This window comes from Polyodon spathula, chromosome 22, assembly GCF_017654505.1.
Source record: "Polyodon spathula isolate WHYD16114869_AA chromosome 22, ASM1765450v1, whole genome shotgun sequence".
Taxonomy (NCBI): Eukaryota; Metazoa; Chordata; class Actinopteri; order Acipenseriformes; family Polyodontidae; genus Polyodon; species Polyodon spathula.
Window position 1 is genome coordinate 23,326,191 of NC_054555.1, and position 21,534 is coordinate 23,347,724.

The following is a 21,534-nucleotide window of genomic DNA, read 5'->3' on the forward strand; positions in this document are numbered from 1 at the left end:
TTGTTTCACTGTTAAGTAATGCATGCAGTGTTTCTATGCAAATCCAGGATTGTGTGGTTTAAGGTCCCATGTCCTACAGTAAAACAAAAAAGCATTCTGTAATTACAATACCCAGTCTCCCCTGCATGTGTATGAACATCAGAGCAAATGCTGGGCACAATTAGGTAGCCACCGCAAGCAAGCGTCTTTACCACTACCCCAAAAAGCCAAGCTCCTCTGCAGGAGTGGTTATAGAGCTTGTAACCGCATCCCACCCACGGGGTTCAAAATTCATAACGTGAGTGAATTACACAGCACTGCACATTATTACTTAGATCACATCCAGTCATGATATCCGTCTGTGTATCAGATCAAGAGGAAGAGCATTCAAAAGATTTCTCAGCCATGTTTCAGCTCTCTCTTACTCTCTGTCTCTCTCCCTCTAGGTGACGTCACAGCGGATGCAGGGCGTTTTCTTGCTGGTGTTTGCCAAGTACTACCACCTGCCCTTCCTGAGGGGTGTGCAGACAGAGAGCACTCGCACTGGCCTCGGAGGATACTGGGTGAGTGGCATTGCGCTGGCAGAAGAGCTTTGTGAAAAGTGCCCACTGATGAATATTATTTTTCTTTACAGATTTATCAAGGTTTTTAAAACCAAAATGCAATTTGCGTCTATTTTTTTTATCAACATTTTTTTTTCATGTTCCATAACTAGAAACAAACAACGTAGCACAGTTTTTACAGTCAGCCCTTAAATTAACTTTGCAAGTTGTGTGTTTATTGTTTTCTAGCCTTTTTATTTTACTCTAAAGACAAAAATGGAGCAAGTTGCATTTTGATGCAAATCCCTGATATACAGTATCTGGCACACAGTGAATGCCGTGTGTATAAATTTTTACCCCTCCCTTTTTGAAATATTTACAATTCGAGTGATTCCAATTTCTATTGCTGTAATGTTGAGATCATTTGTTCTGTATTGCTCATTTCAGTTTGAATTCCTCCTCAGGGTAATAAAGGAGGGGTCAGCGCCCGGATGGCTATTTTCGGTCACATGGTCTGCTTCCTGAACTGCCACTTGCCAGCGCACATGGAGAACTCGGAGCAGCGCATGGAAGACTTCGAGAGCATCCTGCAGCAGCAACAGTTTGAGGGGCAGTCTGCCAACGGAGTGCTCGATCACGAGTGAGTCATGCAAGCCCAGAAACTGTGGTGTAGTGGAGCCAGAACGTGCCCAAACACCGCTCCGGTACTTTGCCATAGGCAGCACATGACTCCTATCAATCCAGCTGTCTGATTCCATCACTAGTCCTTTTGATGGGATCCAAAGAGCATTAGGAACTTCTATTACAAACTACCTCTAAAATGGCAAAAAATGCTGCTGAAAATGACAGCAACAGTGCATCGACTACGACTGGAGACAAATACAAACGAAGCCACTGGCACATAAAGCATTGTGGCAAGATGAAGAAAGACACTTTGTGGAAATGATATAAACGCATTACCTATTATATGCATCACTAGAAGTTCAGTATGCAACTAAAGTAGGAATTCTTATAATAATTCTTGTTTAAGAAAATCAGTGTTTTAGTGGCGTTCTGGTACTTTGAGATAAGTAAAGGGTTCTTAACCCCATGGCATTTACAAATGACCTGTAGCCAAGACCATTCCCCTCTGTGAGTGAAACACATTATATAGATCTGCACCATTAGCTCGTCTGTGCCTTATCGTCACAGTAGTAGCTTCAGATTACTGCTATGATGTTTGCAATCATTCTGAGTCAATTGCTCATACACAGTGTTTATTTTTATATAAGTCTGTGTTAAGGGTCTTTGACTGAGAGTTCAGGAGCTGCCTTTCAGTTCTAGCTGCTCTCCGTAGACATCTGTAGCATAGGCTAGGTCAAGTGAAGTACCTTTATATAAGTGAGCACCAGCACCATCTAGACCCATTCAGGTTTATTACAAACATTATCACATAGAAACGTTTCATTTGAAGCTTCCTACTCTAGTGAGAGCCGGTTGATTGTAACACATTTGATACAGTTTGATGATCCCACTCTGAATTCTTCTTTCTTCAGTGTTGTGTTTTGGTTCGGGGATTTGAATTTCCGGATCGAAGAGCTCGACATGCACTTTGTGAAGTTATCGATCGACGGCAACAAACTCTCCACCCTGTGGGAGAAGGACCAGGTGAGCTCCTTCGGATTTATTGATTTATTAATTTAACCAGGAGAATTAGCAATTGAGACAGAGGCCTTGTTTACAAGGGGGTCCTGGTAAATAATATAAAAGACAATTACAATGTATTACAAAAAAACAATAAACAAAACGTTACAATGTACAAACAACATAATAAAAATGTGCGCTTCAAACTTAATCAGCAGGATAGAGATCAAAGAACAGAATAAATATCTGTTTGTTAATGTGGCCTGAAGGAGAAGCACTGTCAGGTTCTAAGCAATTCCCTGATATGATATTTAAAACCAGAGAAGGAAAGATTATCACATTTCATCTTCATACTAGGGTGGAATCAGTTCCATGTTTTTGGGAGTTGATGTGCAAAAGAGAATTCTCCCGTAGGTGTTCAAGCTCTTGGAACATCCACATTAACAGAATCCTGAGAGTATAAACTAGAGCCAATACTAGACCTTTCTACCAGATGAAGTTTCATGACAGTCAGACATTCTATTCAATGTATAGCTTGTACTGATTGAACTTTGGTAGAGACAGACATCAGCATGTAGCATTAACAAGTCATGCATTTACACCTTACACCTTACAAGGGCAAAACTAATAGAGTAACCTGCGCTGCAGTAACCATGAACACAGGAGCAAGGAGAAACAGAGAGAGGCCTGGAGGCTAAACTGGAAACATTTCCATTTTATTACATAACCCCACTCTGCTCTCCGCACTCGTTAAGCCTGCAATCATTTGCATATTCCAACTGAAATTAGCTGAAAGTGGAACTTTCCCCAGGGAGCCTGAGGGACTGATACGTAACTCAGCCATGCTCAACTGAGAGGGTTGCTTGACTTGTGGAGGAAAGCAAGGTCACTTTCACTGTTCACTTCAGGGTCCACTTGCCATTGTATTAAAGTGTGTTACTGTGTATTTTACCAGGACTGTATGAATGCTTGACTGTGCTTTGTCATTCTTCCCCTATCCTTGACGACACTATTACCATGGTAAAATGCTGAATACTGTATTAGCAAGGCTCACTGTACTGTACTCTGACTCACCTACAGTATACCTGAATCCTCTCCCAGTCTCTCTCTCTGACTGACCCCCACTCTCCCCCAGCTGAACATGGCAAAGGAATCCGAGACCGTCCTGGTGGGGTTTCATGAGGGGCCGCTCAAATTCCCCCCGACGTACAAATTCGATGTGGGGACCAACACCTACGACACCAGGTACTGAGCCCAGCTCAGAGTGGGAGGGTCTGCATTAACACCCTGGGCAGCTCAGTAACAATCTGGTTGTCTAATATTCAGAAACACCTGTTATTACACTGACGATAGAGTGTAGGTCCACCGTGGGCTGCAGAGTCATCACTAAGGAGACTTCATCGTAAAACATTTCTGCTGGCAATGTGGAAGCGCTTGCCAGCCGTATTTACCATTTCTATCACATCTTCGCACATTGGTGTGTGGAAAGCTGAATTGTTGAGTTCTGTGATAAAACTAATAGTTAGTATTCAATTACTGTTCTTCTTCTTTTTATATATATATATATATATATATATATATATATATATATATATATATATATATATATATATATATATATATTATAATGTCATCTAAAAAATAAATCTTAAAAAAAGCTGCACTGTATGTTGTCAGAAAATTTGACCCAACATTCCCGCTGTTTTTGTGGGCTTTAGTAGGCACTGGCCAAAACGTTTCTTTACTTTGACTTAGACTTTCCATTACACTTTCATATTTCTATTACACATTCATATTTCCAAATGCATTTACTCCAGTCTTTCAAGACATAAATCCTAGCACTTGGTTAATTAAACACTGGAGGATATACTGTGACTCTTACCTTTATTTTATGTACTTCCACTTTGCCAAGCACTCTGCCAGAAAGCAATCTGTAAATAGCAAGTTATCAAGTGAGCACATCACCTGCTGCCTGCTCTGTGCTTTGATTCTCATGCTGTCTGTGTGATTCTCATGCTGTCTGTGTGATTCTCATGCTCTCTGTGTGATTCTCGTGCAGTCTGTGATTCTCACGCAGTCTGTGATTCTCATACTGTCTGTGTGATTCTCGTGCAGTCTGTGATTCTCATACTGTCTGTGTGATTCTCATGCTGTCTGTGTGATTCTCATGCTGTCTGTGTGATTCTCATGCAGTCTGTGATTCTCATGCAGTCTGTGTGATTCTCATGCAGTCTGTGTGATTCTCGTGCAGTCTGTGTGATTCTCATGCTGTCTGTGTGATTCTCATGCTGTCTGTGTGATTCTCATGCTGTCTGTGTGATTCTCATGCAGTCTGTGTGATTCTCATGCTGTCTGTGTGATTCTCACGCAGTCTGTGTGATTCTCATGTGGTATGTGATTCTCATGCTGTCTGTGATTCTCATGTGGTGTGTGAGTCTCATGAGGTCTGTGTGATTCTCATGTGGTCTATGTGATTCTCATGCTGTCTGTGTGATTCTCATGTGGTATGTGATTCTCATGAGGTCTGTGTGATTCTCATGTGGTCTGTGTAATTCTCATGTCTGGTCATGTGTCTGTGATTCTCATGCTGTCTGTGTGATTCTCATGTGGTCTGTGTGATTCTCTTGAGGTCTGTGTAATTCTCATGTGGTCTGTGATTCTCATGCTGTCTGTGTGATTCTCATGTGGTATGTGATTCTCATGCGGTCTGTGTGATTCTCATGTGGTATGTGATTCTCATGAGGTCTGTGTAATTCTCATGTGGTCTGTGATTCTTATGCTGTCTGTGTGATTCTCATGCTGTCTGTGTGATTCTCATGCGGTCTGTGTGATTCTCATGAGGTCTGTGTTATTCTCATGTGGTCTGTGATTCTCATGTGGTATGTGATTCTCATGAGGTCTGTGTGATTCTCATGAGGTCTGTGTAATTCTCATGTAGTCAGTGATTCTCATGAGGTCTGTGTGGTTCCACCTCAGTGCTAAGAAGCGCAAGCCAGCATGGACAGACAGGATCCTCTGGAAGATTAAACCTTTTGAGTCAGTCTTACCTTCTCGGACTCCCCCATCGAAGCAGAGCTCGGTGGCACAACTGACCAGCGGGGTGACAGTGACACAGCACAGCTACCGCAGCCACATGGAGTACATGACCAGTGACCACAAGCCTGTCTCTGCCATCTTCACGCTCAGGGTAAGACACAGACAGATCGCGCACAGCTTCATCTGCGAGGGGCAGAATATGTTGTTAAAACTGTGTTAGGATGAGCAAGGAGCAAGGTGTTATTATGCTGACATAGCCTTTCAAAATGAATTGTATGTTCTAGTAATCTGAAATAATGTGTATTACTCCACTATTGAGGTCCACTTTAAAGTCATGTCAGCAAATTTCTGTGAACTCCAGTGAATTGGCTGTTGTTATTCCCATGGCATGCCACTTGATTTCATTATTAACCTGTGGATATTTTAGAAAGGTATGTTGGGAACTATAAAATACATTTTAAAATAACTACAAAACATGACTTTCAGATGCTGCTCCTCTTATATCCAAGAAAATTCTAGTGAAATTCCCATTTCATATACCATTGTAATTGGAGCAAGAAAGACATTACACAACCAAGCAAGAGAGATAGGCTATATTTAAAATGTTATAACAAGTTTGTGTGTAAATAAAATTCTAAATAATATTATATATACATATAATGCTACACTTATCATTTATCATTTATCATATATGTATATATGATAAATGATAAGTGTAGCATAATATGTAACCATAGCCAATGCCTTATAATTTTTTACAGTCTTTCCCTGTCCTTGGTCCTGAAGTCGGCCTATTTAAATATTTTAAAATAAATGATCTAGGAAGAGCTAAGAACTCTGTAGGGCCAGTGGAACTGAACAGTCGTGTCTGCAAAGGCACAAGAGGGATATTCAGAAGCCATTACTGACTTGAGTATTTCCAATTATGTCATAAGCCGTGTAAATGGAGGTGTTTTGATAAATTAAACCCTTCTAGACTGTACTACAGCACCATCTTGTGGTCACAGAACAAATTATACTCCACAGCTCAAACTTAGCAAATGTGACAGCTGGGAAAAGCAATGTCACAATATGGAAGCCTATGCCAAAACTATAGTACTTAGCTAAGATACACGAACAACAAGCCATATCACCATGAAATACCAAATCTTCACGATGTGTTTTTGTGAGGAAGTCTTGGGGTTTATACTGTGTAAATTGAGAACCTTCTTCAAACTGGATTCTTCCTTTTTCTCCCCCCTCACCCTCTCTCCCCTTTCTGTTAACCCCTTTCTCCTGCTTTTGCTCCCTTTTCATTTCTCCTTCGTTTCTTTTGATACTTGCCTCTCTCCCCTTCTCTACTCCATTCACGTTTATTACCTATTTTTGCCCTGTCTGTTCTCTCCCTGTCACACCCGTTGTCTGTTTCCCCTGGTGTCTGTATCATTCCATCTCTCCCTTCCTTGCTACTCCTCCCCCTCCCTCTCCTTCATACCTTTATCTTTCTATTCTCCCCTCCTCTTCCCCTCTCTGTCCTCTACCTTACCCATTCTCCTTTTACTCCTCTCCTGTTTTCCCATTCTCCCATCTCCTGTCTCATCCCCTTTCCTCCCCTCTCTAACTTACCCCTTATCTCTTCCCTTATCCTCTCTGTGTCTTACCTCTCTCTCTTATCCCTGTCTCACTTCTCTCACCTCTCTCTCTTCCCCTCCCCCCCCCCCCCCCTTCAGTTCCCCTACAAGGTGGACCTCCCACTGGTCCAGTTCTTTGTGGAGGATGAGTGGACCAAGGTGTCAGACGCCATTGTGAAGTTCAGGATGGCATCCAGCTTCCCTCGCAGCTCCTGGGACTGGATCGGCCTCTACAAGGTACCCGGCTAGCTACAGCTCTGTTCTGTTTCATTTTTTAACACTGAGAAATACATCTGCATTATGCAGTGGCCTGAATTTTTCACTTTCCCTGATTGAGGTGTGTTGAAAACTCATATAGGGTTTATACCGCACTTTAAATGACATGTAATATGAAAATAAATGGGAAATATAAAGCATGTGTAATTACAGAAATGTTTATTTAATTTACTTACTAAATTAAGACTATTCTGGTAACATGACCCAGGCATACCAGTAACAATCAGTGATTTAGAAAACTCTATTGAACTGTTCTTATTAGTTTTAAAAGCCTTAAAAAGAAGACACTGATAGCAATGTTATACATACTATAGAAATTCTGATTGAGTGTGAAGGATATGACCTATCACAAGATCCATTCGATACAAGAAGAAACAGAAACAAGTTTATTAGAGAATTTCAATAAATCTTATGTATCCAATAGGAATTGGTTATTAGCGGCATTTTTTCAAAGTTATTAGTAAAGTGGTCACGTGAGAGAAGCACAGGCGACATTCAAACCCTAAGCTGAATGTTCATTGGCATGTTGGTCTGCCTCACATCCCTCTTCATGTCTTTTCACAGGTGGGGTTCAGACACCACAAGGACTATGTGGGGTACGTGTGGGCCAAGCAGGAGGACTCAGACAGTGTGAAGCAGCAGTGCCAGGTAGAGCAGACACTAGTCTGCATTGTCATACACATACACGCTCCAGTATAATTCAGCTCTAAATAAGTCACCATGACCTACATCTTTGAAAAAAAGTCTCAAGACCCCCGGCTGGGGATAATTAAATACAAAAAGTTTTGAACGTTCATCAGTGGAACGAGACTTAATTGCTTTGCTGCCTATAGCGTAAAGGGAAATTGATATGTTTCTTTGACTCCCACAAGAAGACATGTTCTGCACCAGTCCATGTAGAATGAATCAAAAGATAATGGCAAAGGAATGTGAAGGTTACCTATGTTCTGTTTGTCCTTTCTTCACTAATTTGCTCCCTCGTTCCCTGCAGGTGGCGTTTGGCGAGGAAACTCTTCCCAAAGGGTCGGGCGAGTACATCTTGGGTTACTATAGCAACAACATGAGCACCATCGTGGGCGTGACGGAGCCCTTCCAGGTCAGGAGGTTGTGCTTTCTGTTCAGGAGGCTGTTCCTCTGATAAAGTCGCGCTGCCAAATAACCCATATATTGTTTCATAATTGTAGTTTAAATTTGAGCAGTCTAAAAAATGTGCTGTATAATTGATAAGAATGAAGCACAATGTTAAACACCTTACACAACTAACTTAAACAACAGAATTAAATGCTTTTTCTTTTTTTTCTACTGCTGAGATTAACTGTAGGATTGCATTAATCCAGCTGAAATACATATTCCTTTTCGGCGAGCTGCAGTGGTGCCATCTGCTGTTGGGTGACAGGCTTAACAGCATCTGCTCTGAATCCTACGTTGCAAGCATCTGGCCTTATATGAATATTATCTGCTGTGCAGCATACTTAACAGGAAAAAATGATGAAAATATTTTAAAAAACACAATATTATTTAATATTCTTTGAAAAAATGAAGCGTGACTTATCCAATACCTGTATATAATGATACATGCTTACTGCAGTAATTATCTAGAAAAATCATGTGGATGTCTCCAATATGCCCAATATACAAGCTCTTACAAACAGTGTATTTTACCACATGTTAGCTGTCTGAACGCTATGTTCCTCCCTCAGATCATGCTGCCCAGTTCCCTACCCAGCTCCAGTCCCTCAGACAGCTCTGACTACAGCTCGGAGGACGACAGCACCCTGGTCCTGCTCCGGCCCAAGTCCCGCAGCCCCAGCCCGGGCAAGGCCAAGCAGAGAGGCCGACGGAGCCGCAGCCGAAGCCCAGCGCTGCCCAAACTGCAGGCCCTCAACCTGCGGCCACACTCCAGGGAGACAGACAAGGACCGCAGCCCCTCCCCCCGCATTGGACACCGAGCCAAGAGAGAACGGCTCGTGTGTGAACCGGAAGAGTCCCCAAGCAGCTCTGCCCCACACACCTGCAACAGCCCTGGCACGCCTGGGATAGAGGTCAGTGCCCCCGAAGCTCAGGGGGACAAGGGCACCATCGGGGAAAAGAAACCCCAAGAAAATGCTCTCTCTGGGGGGAAGGCTTCAGGCGAGTCCAAGGCTGCAGGGTTGTGACATGCTCACGGTCATGTAAGAGAGAAAATAGACGGTTTCCGGGCCCAGACGAGGCCAAAGAATGATTTTCAAATGGCGGCTAACTGGAATGGACAGACTTTTCCGGTTTATTTATTTCTCCCTGTGAAGATTTCCTGACGTCCATCATTTGTGATCTTGAATCGCTGACAGCGAAAGTGTTTCTGTCTGCCTCACTCTCTATCTGCTCTCCCTCTCTCTCCCTCTGTCTGCCCTATCCTTACCTCTGTTCTTCTGCTACTCTTCTTATCTTCCTCCTGTTATAGCAGATCTCCCTTTACAAAACCTTAACAAGCACACATCCTGTCTGGTACAGCTATGGTACACCCCACACCAGTGGAATCGTAAAGACCCTGCATTAGGGAGACCTAGCAAGCTAATCAATTTCTCTCCCCCTCTCTCTCTCGCTCTCATCGTTACCTGGGTAATAATGTGAGTTAACCCAAGTGCACCTTGCCCAGGACTAGGGTTGCCAATATTTTTCCATATTTCACATCAGCATTAGAATTGTGCAGAAATGAATTCAGCATTACGATAATGTTTGTAAATCAAGTGGTTGTTGCTGGTTGAACAAAAGTATCACAGAACTGATTCTGCATTGCAGTAGCACCATACTTGTGAAATGCATTTAACAAATGGCATGCATTGTTTTGCATAAGAAAATTGCATCTTTGAAAAAAGGATAAATGGCTAAATGTTTATTAAAAAGGGATGACTCTTGCAGTACAGTTGGCAATCCTAACCCTGGTGTAGAGATGCTGCCATGCCGTCACTTCATCCAGTTGATATCACTGTTTAGCACTGGACTAATCTCTCTCCCCTTTCCCAATACTTACTATATCTAAATCTCTCATCAAGGTCCAGACTGTTGTACTCAGTAGTGAACATTCGTAGCTTGTGAATGTGAGCAGAGCGTGGCTGTGGCCCAGACTCACCACAGCCATGCTGAGTGCTGTGCACCTTTCTGTTTAAATTGAATAAATCTCTAAATCTCTGTACAAAGTGCGGTTTTGTTTTTCATCCTCCCCAAGAATGCATGTAGCATGTAGTATAAACTGTGCTTGGCCTGTAGGGAAATTCTTAAACACAGTGGTGGTCCCAGGCAGAGATCCACAAGCTAAACAACTTCACGACCAGCATTCTTAAGTCGTGCTAAGCAATGTCTGTACTAATCACAGCAAGCTGATAACCGGTTCTCTATAGATTTTAAAACTGAAGTGTGATACACTTACACATACCTCCCCCCGAGGGATAATAACTTCATGTTCTGTGAAGCTGGGTGATGTGTGCAGACACCTGGACAGCACCATGACACTCTGTGTGACCTTGATAGAGACACAAGACAGTAAAATAGCATCAATCCCCCTTCCTTTGGAACTATTGGTACTATAAACAAGTCTATAATGTTTGATATTATTGCAGTGAATAAGACCACAGCATAGACACCTGGACAGCACCATGACACTCTGTGTGACCTTGACAGAGACACAAGACACAGACACAAGGATCTTACAAACACTTACTTTATTAGACTTCACTCTAGACAGGTAAACAACCCACTCCCTCAATGAGCTATATACAAAGTCCACAGGTGCCTATAAATTAATCTGTACACTCCCCTGCTCATGTTATACAGTGAGCTCATCAGTAACCAATCGGACTTGTCACCATTGTCACAAAAAAAGAAACCACAATTACAAAAAAAAAAATGCAATATAATATCATATAATTCTATCATAAAGATGATTTTAAAATTAAGAAAACTTTATACATTAGTTTGCTATTTTAATAAGATAAATAAATATACACAACAGCTTGCAACAGAATTGCTGTACAGTACACAGGGATTACTTGTTTTTTTAGAGCATTTTACAGCACTCAACCAGCTCTGCTCAGTTTATCCCTAGAGTGGTAGGGGTATGTTGATGCACTGCAGCTTGTTTCCCTGGTACTGTAAAACACTCTAAAAAAAATCCAGCTATGGCTTATCATGGTATAGAAACCTGAAATGCACAGCATTGTTGCCTTCCAAAGGTCTGCTAGCAATACCCTTGCAAGACTGTACACAAGGACGGACGTGAACAAAACATACACTCTGTGCAATAAATAAGCTGGCCACTATGACAGAACCAAAACGTCTCAAGCTTGATAGTTGTCTGATACGGATCACGTAAAAAACGTTTTCATGAACGGTACATTTAAATTAGCAATGGTTGTAGCTTTGTAATACTTAGGGTTCTGAAAAGCGTTTTTGCTTCATTACAAAATGTGTGCCTTGTTTCTTGAACGCAAATGCAACCCGTTAACTCGAAATTCTTTAAATGAATATTCACAGTTGTGTTCCCGTTTTGCATTCAGAAAAAGGGATGTAACTTAAGCAAAAAACTAGCTTTCCAACGTGTACCCTCCTCCAGTAGGGGGCGCCAACATGCATTTAACGCCTCTATTTAAACGTGTTGGATTAATAGCTGCTCCCTTTCGAGATATTCCAGTCCGTGGTGGTGTCATTGCGGGGCTGTCCAGTGAGTAATTCTGGTTTCAGTCTGGAGTCGACCATCTTCAGACACCTGACGTACAGTGGAACTGGCCTGGACGTGCTGGTGGCCCGTCTCTTCACTTTGGGGGCTCCCTCGACCAGCTCCCTCCCCTCAGCGCTTCGCCGAGTCTTCAGGACTTTACGGAGGTGCCTCGCCCTGGAAAGGACAGCAGTCTGCTGCATGGTGCATCTGGACAGCAAAACAGAGAGACTGTGGGTATGAATATTATGGCTTAAATTCTTACTATACATGAGAAAATACATGATGTACAAACACCCACTCATAATGTTACAGACTTTTAATGAGTGACTTGTCATAAACACAAGTATTCAGAACTTACTCAATAATGTTAGTGAACTTTTAATGAGTCCATTTCATAGACACAGTATTCCAGAACTTATTTGGTCCCGCCGGAAATTTCCCATAACTCCCACAAGTGGGCACTGTGTACCATGGTTTTTACAAAATGCCACCATCAATTGTTCGTTAATAGCTGTATACTGTATATATATATATATATATATATATATATATATATATATATATATATATATATATATATATATACTATACAGTATTTTATACAGTGTTAATGGATATAGGAAATATTATAGATAGATGATTATGTGAAATAATTTGATTTGCAACAAACAGTGGAATCCTCCCATTACGACTAGCAAAGGGTAAAATGATATTAAAGAAGGGCTTTGCTCTCATTAGCTTTATAAACATTATTACTGAAGTAACAGGGAGTAGCAACAGATCCATCTACAGCACTCTGGCATATTGCTATGGTATGTTCCAAACTGAACTACTGTATAAAATAGAACTAAAAAAAATATATATATTCAAAAGAACAAACCAATGTTAATTTTTCTAGTGCTAACAAAAGGAAAGAAAATGGATTTTCAAACTAGCTGTGACACCTTCAGATCACATGGTGTCTTACACATACACAGAGACTTACCGGCCCTCCTGGTCACACTCCTCTCGCTCTCGCAGGTCAAAACAGGACAAGGAGACGAAGCTGTAGAGCAGAGACTCCACTGCGTTGGGCTCCCTCATCCTGCGCAGACGCTGTGCTAACCTGGGGACAAAAACGCTCATTAGATCATTCACAACTTCCAAACGCTACAAGTGTATACCAAGGAACTTGAGTGAAGAATTCTGACACCTTCACCTTCCCTAGCTTTGTTAGTTAACAGAGAAACCATCTTCCATTTGTGAAAAAGGGGAGTTAAACATTGATAATAAGCTTCAGTGATATTCACAGTGTTATGATTCAGATAATGTATTCTTACATGTCTCTAAAAACCCAGCATTTAAAAGAACATTCGCTGATGAAAAGTATGCAGTTGTTCAGATGTACTTCAAATACAAGCATGTTACTATCCATCTGAAAACACACCTCTGGGCATTTCTGTGCTGTCTACCTCCTACTAAGCTCAGATGATATATTTCTGCTTTTCAACATGTGTGTTGTTTAGAGGGAGCCAAAATCAACTTAACTGTTAATTGTCAAGTTAAATGTGCTGCATAAACCTCAGCTGAAGGGAAGGGTTTCCGAATTATCTGAAAACTGAAAATGCATTCAGCAAGTTCAAATCAGAAATAGATATATTTTGTTTACATGAATGTTTAGCAGGAAGAGCTAACCTGGGAATGTATTCAGTGGTCTGTAGTCTCTCTGAGACACCTTTTTGAACTGGAAATAACAGACTGAGGTCTAGCCAACAGCTGACAGACAGAGAGACAGAAACCTGGCTTTAGAACCAGCAATGGGAACACAATGGACTTGGCATATGGTAGCACACTGGTAATGAAATGGTGCCATGGCATTGGATTACCAGTGTTTATTGGTGCATACCATTATATCATACCATTGGTATGTCAAAATACATAAACTTGTCAGTAGTGTTACCTGCGTGTGCAGTCACAGTGGTACAATGTCTTGGCCTCTGTGTTCTGCAGCTGGAATCTCTCCTCATGAGGGCTGATTTTGTGTTTGCACTGATCCAAGCGCTTGTAACAGTTACAGCTCTGGGATTTATCTGTGTCAACATACAGAGGAAAGCATGTCAGTTATCTGCAGAGACCGTGCCCATTTCACATTAAGCAAGGCTAACAATTCGATCTGAAATACGTTTACAGCACATTTTAGATTTGTGTTTGTTGAAGTGTTACAGAACTCCCTGCAGTGTTAACAAGAAAAATGACTGCCCCCAAGTGGTGCATTCCGGTAAAGGCACTCCGCGAGTGCAGGATGTGCCCTATAGCTTGGAGACCGCCGGTTTGAATCCAAGCTATGCCACTGCTGACTGTGGGTGGGAATTTCCAGGGGGTGGCGCACAATTAGCCAAAGCAATGGATTAAAGTCCTTGCATGTGCCTTTGCGAGCGATATAACTGAGCAATTACTTTGAAAAGCACTGCGCAGTTGCCTCTACTTTCAAGTTAATTGTTAAAACATTCCAGTGTTTGGTGCCCTGTCGGCAAACTCCTCTGGCACATTTTTTCTTCACAGATAAGACTGTCATCTAAAGATTATTACTGTCAACTGACCTGAGGCTAGTATTGGAGTCATGTTTAGTTAAATACCTAGAGAGGTATTCAGGTGTGCGATCATGGAAATTTGTAGCCAGCAGACAAAGTTTTCAAGTTTTATCTGTAACACTGGTAAGCTCATTGGAATAAAACTTAATGCGCTGCTAGTACGAGATCCCAATATCAAAGCACATGTCCGGAGGAGCTCCCCTCTATATTGTTTGCAGAGTGCATTAATCGGGTGACAGTACTGTCAATGCAATTTTATTCTTTATTATATATTTTTTTTTTTAGATAGTTGCTTTGCATTAAAGATTTAACAACCTCAGGGCTGCTGACATTGTGTAGAGAGAGCTGTGTAGCTTTCCAAACAAGGTGCTAGAATACAATCCCACAATGCCACCCCACCCCAGTCTGAAGACCACCATACTCACAGTGTCCCTCGGGTGCCGCCCTCACAAGGGGCGGTCTGTTGAGCCTAGTCCTGTCGGATTCAAAGTTATTTTCACCAGAAAACAAGGGGTTAACCATGGGCAGGGCATTCTCTGACCTGTGACCCGACAGCCAGTGACCTCTTTCTGCGGTGTCTCCCCTTGCACTTCCTGGCAACTCTGGACCTTCCGGCGTGGTGGTTTTTCCCTCTCTGTTCACTACCGTTGTGGACTCTTCCAAAACTGTACTTTTGTCTCCTCTGTTGCCTGGCAATGTGGTACTTTCCAAAAGTGGATATTTACCCCCACTGTTCCCTGTCACTTTGGACTCTCCCACCACCCCTGTGTGTCCTTGGTTTTGCCCCCTCTTGCCCTGCTTCTGCTTGCACTCACGGCCTGGGGCTGTCCTGCGGGGTGGTTTGCAGGCTTGCTTCCCCCCACTGGGTGACACTGTGGTCCTGCTTGTCTTGGGGGAGGCCCCTTGGCTGCCCCTGATGCCCAATTCTGATTTGGGTTTGGGTCTCCAGCCCATGTCCGTCTCCTCCTCTGCAGGGTGAGTGGCATTGTACGGTGTGGCAGGACGGAGGACGGCAAAAGGTGCTTTCTGTTTTTTCTTACACCTGCCAGAATAGAAAAGCAAGGTTGTGGTTTTGTCTGAATTCAACCAACTGCATCATTACATCCTGATACCAGTATAATTCCTAATCCTAATCAAGAATGCTTTTTTTTTTTTTTCTATCTCTTGCCTGCATGGTTTTGAATTCATTCATTCATTTAGGAAGATGTGTATTACTGATATACAGTACGCTATATGGACTATATACAAGTTTGCATTTCTTACCTCTGTGTTGTACCTTTCTATATTGCCGTTTTTGCTTTTAGAAGGTTGATAGACATTAGTTAGTAAGACTACTAAATTATAATCTAAGCAGAAAGAATGAGACAAAACACATACCCAATAATAGGTTACAAAGCGTTCCTTTAACATAGTTTGTGCCTGCCTTCCCAGAACTTCACAGAAGTGCTATCTTGGGAAAACCCACATAACTACCTGAAGTTACTCTCATTACAATGCCAGTTTATTACACTGACTAAACCCAAGCGAAGCATTAGCAGACTAACACTAGATAATAGAACACAGTGTTCCAGATATGGAAGCACACTGATAGTAATATGGTACCATCATATGGATTACCATTGCTACTGGCATATGGATGACAGTTTCTTTGAATTGCCACAGTTGGGGTAAGAGCAATCCGAGACCTGTCTGTCAGCTAAGTTCCATAATTATATTAATTTCAGAAGGTGGACAAGGGAGTAATGAGGTGCGATGCAGGCTCAGAAACTCCCTTCTCAAATTACTTAAACGGAAAGCGATTTCCCACGACAGGAACGTCAATGTTTGTCAGGTGTAACGGTTACCAATGGAAACTTGAAGGATTTGTGGGATGCATGATCCCGTAGGGAACCAAACCAACTGGCAACACCTCAAACAAGCCGAAGCAAGTGCTGACGCGCAGTGCATTCTCTCACTGAATACCTGGAGTTAGGACTCCTATCAATGGAGCAGTTTTAGTCCCGCTCCAACGCACTACAGTACAATGTCAACTACCCCTTACATTTTTAAATAAATTATGCAATGTCTTTGACACAGTGGGCCAATGGTAATTTGTTTAGGTAGAACAGCTGTTTTAAACCTAGTGTCCTAGCTAAATTCCACTGCACTCTGTCTAAATGTCACATGATTATATATATATATATATATATATATATATATATAGATATATAGATATATAGATCTATATATATATATATATTATATAATTAGTCAGCATAGATTTACAGCCTTAATACAACCAATTAACGCTCCCAATATTTCATAGAGAGGATATTCCAGGAAAAAAAACCTGTTGCATGTTCCAGGAAAATGGTATGTGTGTAGTGGTATATTCCTAAAATAAGAATGGCTGGCAGTGCAATTTGATATAAGGATCTTACATTGCCCTGGCATTAATCAAATACAATACATTATTTTTACAATATCTAGCACAGTTGACTGCAGAAACTAGTGTAGACACGGTGGGGCTCACCATATGAATAATCCCATAATGCAATAGTATCACATAAGTAAGACACTGACTGCACACAGTGGTATGAACCAGTTCACTGCAGGACCATAGCGTGCTATAGTAAGAAAACCACTGTGCCAATGTAGTTCACAATTCAGTGGGTTGCCTTTGCTGGTCACCAAGTGATTCTGCCATCTGTTAGTGTTTCTCAATAGACTGGTATGTTAATGTTATCCCACTTTCACGCAGGGTGGTAAAAGTGATTACACAAGCTAGAGGGCCCAGGGTATAATTTAAAACAGCAGGGCTTTTCAGTTCATCCATGCTTGTAGAATGAACTAGAAGTGAATTCCTTTTCTCTCTCTCTCAGCAAACTTCCATACTTCCAGGCACAGCAGGTTTGATCATTTTCCAGTCCTATTGTACAAAGACTTCTCCTTTTACAATACAGGGAGGCCATGTGCTTATTAATAACAGCCTGGACTTGCTCTCCATACCTTAGTACCCTGGCCTGTTGGGTTCTTTTTATTGTTAAATAAATGGCACTCACCCGCCCCACCAGTACAGCTGGGTGCACTGTACTTTGGGTTGGAAGACGAAGCAGGAAACCTTAATGACGTTGAAGAAGCCATACCCAACCAGATTAGCAATGGTATCATTCACACCAAACAAGCACTGTCTGAATCTTTGGTCACACTCGCAGTGGGACAGAGTGTACAGGTGATGGTTGAAGATCCCATATTTTATTTTGAATGCTGATATCGTCTCTTTACAGTGGTCGTGTTCTCTGCAGCACAGGTCTGCCTGGTCAAAGATCCCTACAGAAAAGAAATCAATAGGTGTTGCATATGTGTTCTGTTTTAGGACATTGCATTGTGTAATTATCTGAAGGGAACTGAAAGAAACTGAAAGAAAAGAAAGCCAGAAAGGAATGCTATCAAAAGCTGTAACGCTAGGAAGAGAATAACATCTATTTATTTCTTCAAAAATCCGAAACTGTCTAAATGTTTTTCTTTGCTCGTGTTGCAAAGAGTTACTGTGTAACAAAAACGCGATTTCAGTTTAGTTTTAAAAAGCGCCGCTTCTCAAGTTACAGCTGTGCGTGATGGTGTCTTTAGAACCGCCTACTGATGCAAGTAGCGACAGCAGCCTGTTTTTTGGCACAGAGTGAAACATTGGGGGGGGGGGGGGGGGGGGGGGGGCAGTAGAGTGTGTGGTCACAGTTGGAGGCAGTATAAGCAGTGCATCTGCGACGCATGCTTTGCGCCAGGTTTCGGGTGTTGTCTTGTGGAATCCTGACCCATTCCTCTTGTAGTAAGTACCTGGATAAGCATCTGCCTGTTCAGTGGTCTCCGAGCCCTAGAAGCCACACGTCTCCCAGTTGGTGGCATGTCTTTGAAAGAGTGTATCTGGTTATACCGCCTCCCCAGGTTTGAAATTACTGACTGTGAGCACCCAAGACAGCGAGTCACAGTACCCTACCCTAGTCCAGCCTCCAAAGGGCCGATTGCAAGAAGGTGCCGCTCTCTTGACATACGTGGCATACTGTTTTTTTTTATTATTATTTCTCTGATTTTACTTGTAGCTTTTATTCAAGCTTGCAATTCAACAACTGAAATCACGCCATATCTAGTGCCCAATCAGCCTTCTCATTAATTAGGTGATAAAGTGCATATGTTTCAGTTATAATTACTCAAGCATGTCATGGTCAAGGATGAATGATCGTGTGATTAAAAAGAAACCAAAAACACTTCGTCAATGTCCATCTTTTATACACCTTTTTTTCGAAAATAAATGTGTGGTAATAGACCGCGGTAAAGTTAACTTGACGTTTGATATTCGTCTCACGCTAACCCGACATGAATGAAAATGGCTGTATCTCCCCAACCACCGCAGCTGCAGTGCTTAAACCAACTTTAATTTAAAGTAGAGCAGTTGTGAATTGTTTCATAGCCTCTGTTTTACATGTAAAGCCTAAGAATAATTTGTGAAAATCAATGACATGCCGCATATATGCTGATCAGATATGCTGTGCGCATATGTGCTGTATGCTATTATTTTCCACAAATTATTTTTAGGATTCCCATGTAAAACAGAGGCTGTAAAACAATTCACAATTGGTATTCTTTACATTAAAGTTGGTTTGAACGCTGTAGCTGCGGTGGTTGGGAAGATAAAGCCATTTTCATTCCTGTCGGGTTAGCGTGAAATAGTATCTGGAAGCCCCACATTGATGTAATTGCAATTTTAAAGGAAAACTGGTTCAAGTCATCTATTTAACCACGCCTGCCCAATAAAGAACAAATGTTAAAACGAACAAAAAGAGCACGTACCTAATTCCGTGAAGTTTTGCGCTGCAGTTCCTCTTCCACACCAAAGAGTCCCGGGTACGATCCACGATCGCTTTTTCCTCCGCGCTGTGTCTCCACTCCTGGGATTTAAATCCACGGACCTCTCCTCAGGGAGCGATTCTCCAGCCGCCGCAGCCCTCCTCTCTCGCCGGGCTGGTTCAGTGCCATCCTCTGGCAAAGCACTGCTGACACACGGGCTGATGGGTTCAACCAGAGAACGGGCGTCCTGCAGGATCTCCGGTCCGTTTGTGAAAGTGGAGTTCGTCTGGAGACTCTCTTGGCAGTAAGAAAGATAGGTCTTCGTGAGGACCTGGTCATCGGTGCTGACGCACTCCTGGAGCCGGTGAGAATTGTCCCAGGTACTCTGGTATAGTACAAGCGCCTCAGAGTGCCCCCCGTCTTCTCGGCTCAGGAAGTTGAGGTATCTGAGACCGGTTTTGGAGGACGCGGTCCGTGTCAGGTGGCAGAAAGTGAACTTACTCCTTGCAGCCTCCAAGTAGACGACATTCTGTCTTTCTGCTGCTGCGCTGGTGAACACCACGATTACAAGCAACAGCAGTTTTCTTGTTGGCATTTCAATGAGAAAAGCCTTTTTTTTCTGGTAATAACAGTAGTCTGAGCAGAAAGACGTATTAGGATATTTAGTTATTTCTCTTGAATTATATTTAAACCTGGCTTATTCTTTTCAAAACTGGATAAATAAAACAATGGTACAGAATAACCTTTAAAACCTTTAAAATATAAGCAATAGTGATCTGTAATACACCTTTTGCATACTAAGCATTGTAAAATGCATACTATGAAATACTTTTCAGTCAACCTTTAAAGTTGATGTTCCTTGTTTTACAGAAAAGGTAAATACATATATAATTATTATTTGTGGAAACAGTCTTACCTTATTACAAAACAAATACATGTATTCTGATCGATAAAATGTTGTTTTGCATGTCGACTGTATGTGAGTTAAGTTTGCTGTAAAGCGCAATACTAAGCCCCCGTTCGGCTAGTCTTAGAACATGTTAAAACAGATTGAATGCATCAATCAAATAAACAGACAATCGCAGAAGTCGTGCAAAGTAGAAAGGCAGTTGATGGAGGATATTAAGATGCCGATCGATTAAAGTAATATAATTCAGTGCAGGAAGAGCTTTTGTTGTAAAGCACAGTTCACAACCAGATATAGAGGGGCTGGCAGAGAAAGTGTGAGTGGTAAATACCGTACACTTCCCGGCTCTGTTTAAAAGGCAAGACGTGGGAGTGTCATTCTGAGCATGGGGTGATGTGTGTTACTGACAACCTGAGAAGAGGCCAGCTGCTCGGATTAGACAAGGGGGGAGACGCTGACGCCACCTTCCAAAAGTTCCCCAAGGTCAGTTTTGGTTTCAACACCAATCCGTGACTTGGTTCCCGTAGGCTACTGGGAAGGACCGTGCACCGTAGGTGGGACGACTCAAAAGATAAAATTAACCCCAATAAAGCGATTTGAGAAACGTATTAGTTCTATAGTGGTTCTGGTAGAATAGAATAGTCCAGGTATTCTTTTTAACCCACTACATAAGTGTACCATCAACACAAGCTAAAACATTTTACTCAAACTGCTTAGTAAAGGCAAAGTAACATTAGGGCAAACTGGGAATGTTCTGTTTTGCGTGCACACCACACCTTCCCTGACGCCATATGACAGTTTATGTATCATCAACCACAAATGAATTGCACCTCCCCTAGGTCCACTTGAGGAGGAATGGGCTTGTGAGTTTCTTTGGGTTTGTACAGTCATATAGACACTTGCCGTATGCTTTCAAGGGACACACGGCAGCTCTTAAAGGATGGCATCCTTCAAAGAGAGTAACATACCAGCACATGGCTTTCACTGTGGGAACAGGGCATGCAAAAACTACAGGAGTTTAAGAAGCCATTTCAAGGTTAAGGAAAGCATTTGAGGTGGAATATGCATATTCTGGTGAATGGTGCTATTGGCATATTGATTTATCCAGTCCTGTGTTGGGGACCTATACCAAGCCATATTTTGGGGGTCACCTAGATACTCACTCTTCCACAATAACCAGGATACTCAAGGTATGAGGCTTGTGAAATTAGTTATGCCTTTATTGCCTTATACCATATTACTCACATGTGAGTGATAATAATTAAATCTCACTGTTGTTAATGATCGTTTTAATTAACATTCAAACATCTGTAGGAACATAGAACACAACATTATGCAATATGGATCACAGACATAAAAAAAGCTTCAGTTCCAGACAGTAAAGTACAAAAGCATTAGCAAGAGCATAATATAACATCCACTGAGGTCACTAGGTCGGTGGTTTTACCAGGAATTCCAGGAGCTATTATATATATAT

General features: G+C 42.0%; 2 protein-coding genes across 5 annotated transcripts in view; one reads left to right on the forward strand and one right to left on the reverse strand.

The window, feature by feature from the left end:
- LOC121297534 (inositol polyphosphate 5-phosphatase K-like) overlaps window positions 1-10,343 on the forward strand; it is a 29,410-nt gene extending 19,067 nt beyond the window's left edge. Inside the window, exons 5-13 of one of the 2 annotated variants that reach the window (XM_041223888.1) lie at window positions 426-542; window positions 986-1,161; window positions 2,057-2,168; window positions 3,280-3,389; window positions 5,121-5,331; window positions 6,890-7,027; window positions 7,631-7,714; window positions 8,058-8,162; window positions 8,767-10,343. In XM_041223888.1, the coding sequence (XP_041079822.1) occupies window positions 426-542; window positions 986-1,161; window positions 2,057-2,168; window positions 3,280-3,389; window positions 5,121-5,331; window positions 6,890-7,027; window positions 7,631-7,714; window positions 8,058-8,162; window positions 8,767-9,222 (1,509 nt within the window). In that variant the 3' untranslated portion in view covers window positions 9,223-10,343. The remainder of the gene's footprint in view (window positions 1-425; window positions 543-985; window positions 1,162-2,056; window positions 2,169-3,279; window positions 3,390-5,120; window positions 5,332-6,889; window positions 7,028-7,630; window positions 7,715-8,057; window positions 8,163-8,766) is intronic. The other variant, XM_041223887.1, reaches the window with a different exon arrangement.
- A 404-nt stretch (window positions 10,344-10,747) lies between these two features.
- LOC121296830 (group 3 secretory phospholipase A2-like) lies at window positions 10,748-20,390 on the reverse strand. 3 transcript variants are annotated; one of them, XM_041222665.1, is made up of 7 exons: window positions 20,067-20,390; window positions 19,154-19,786; window positions 17,371-17,638; window positions 14,755-15,371; window positions 13,699-13,828; window positions 12,745-12,864; window positions 10,748-11,966 (listed from the first exon to the last, which is right to left on the reverse strand). In XM_041222665.1, exons 2-7 carry the CDS (start codon window positions 19,743-19,745, stop codon window positions 11,702-11,704), a joined length of 1,992 nt encoding a protein of 663 aa, XP_041078599.1. In that variant the 5' UTR covers window positions 19,746-19,786; window positions 20,067-20,390; the 3' UTR covers window positions 10,748-11,701. The 3 variants fall into 3 exon arrangements, with proteins under 3 accessions (XP_041078599.1, XP_041078600.1, XP_041078598.1); XM_041222666.1 differs by lacking the exon at window positions 20,067-20,390 and having other exon boundaries at window positions 15,145-15,371; window positions 19,154-20,053; XM_041222664.1 differs by lacking the exon at window positions 20,067-20,390 and having other exon boundaries at window positions 19,154-20,052.
- Between the last annotated feature and the right edge of the window lie 1,144 nt (window positions 20,391-21,534).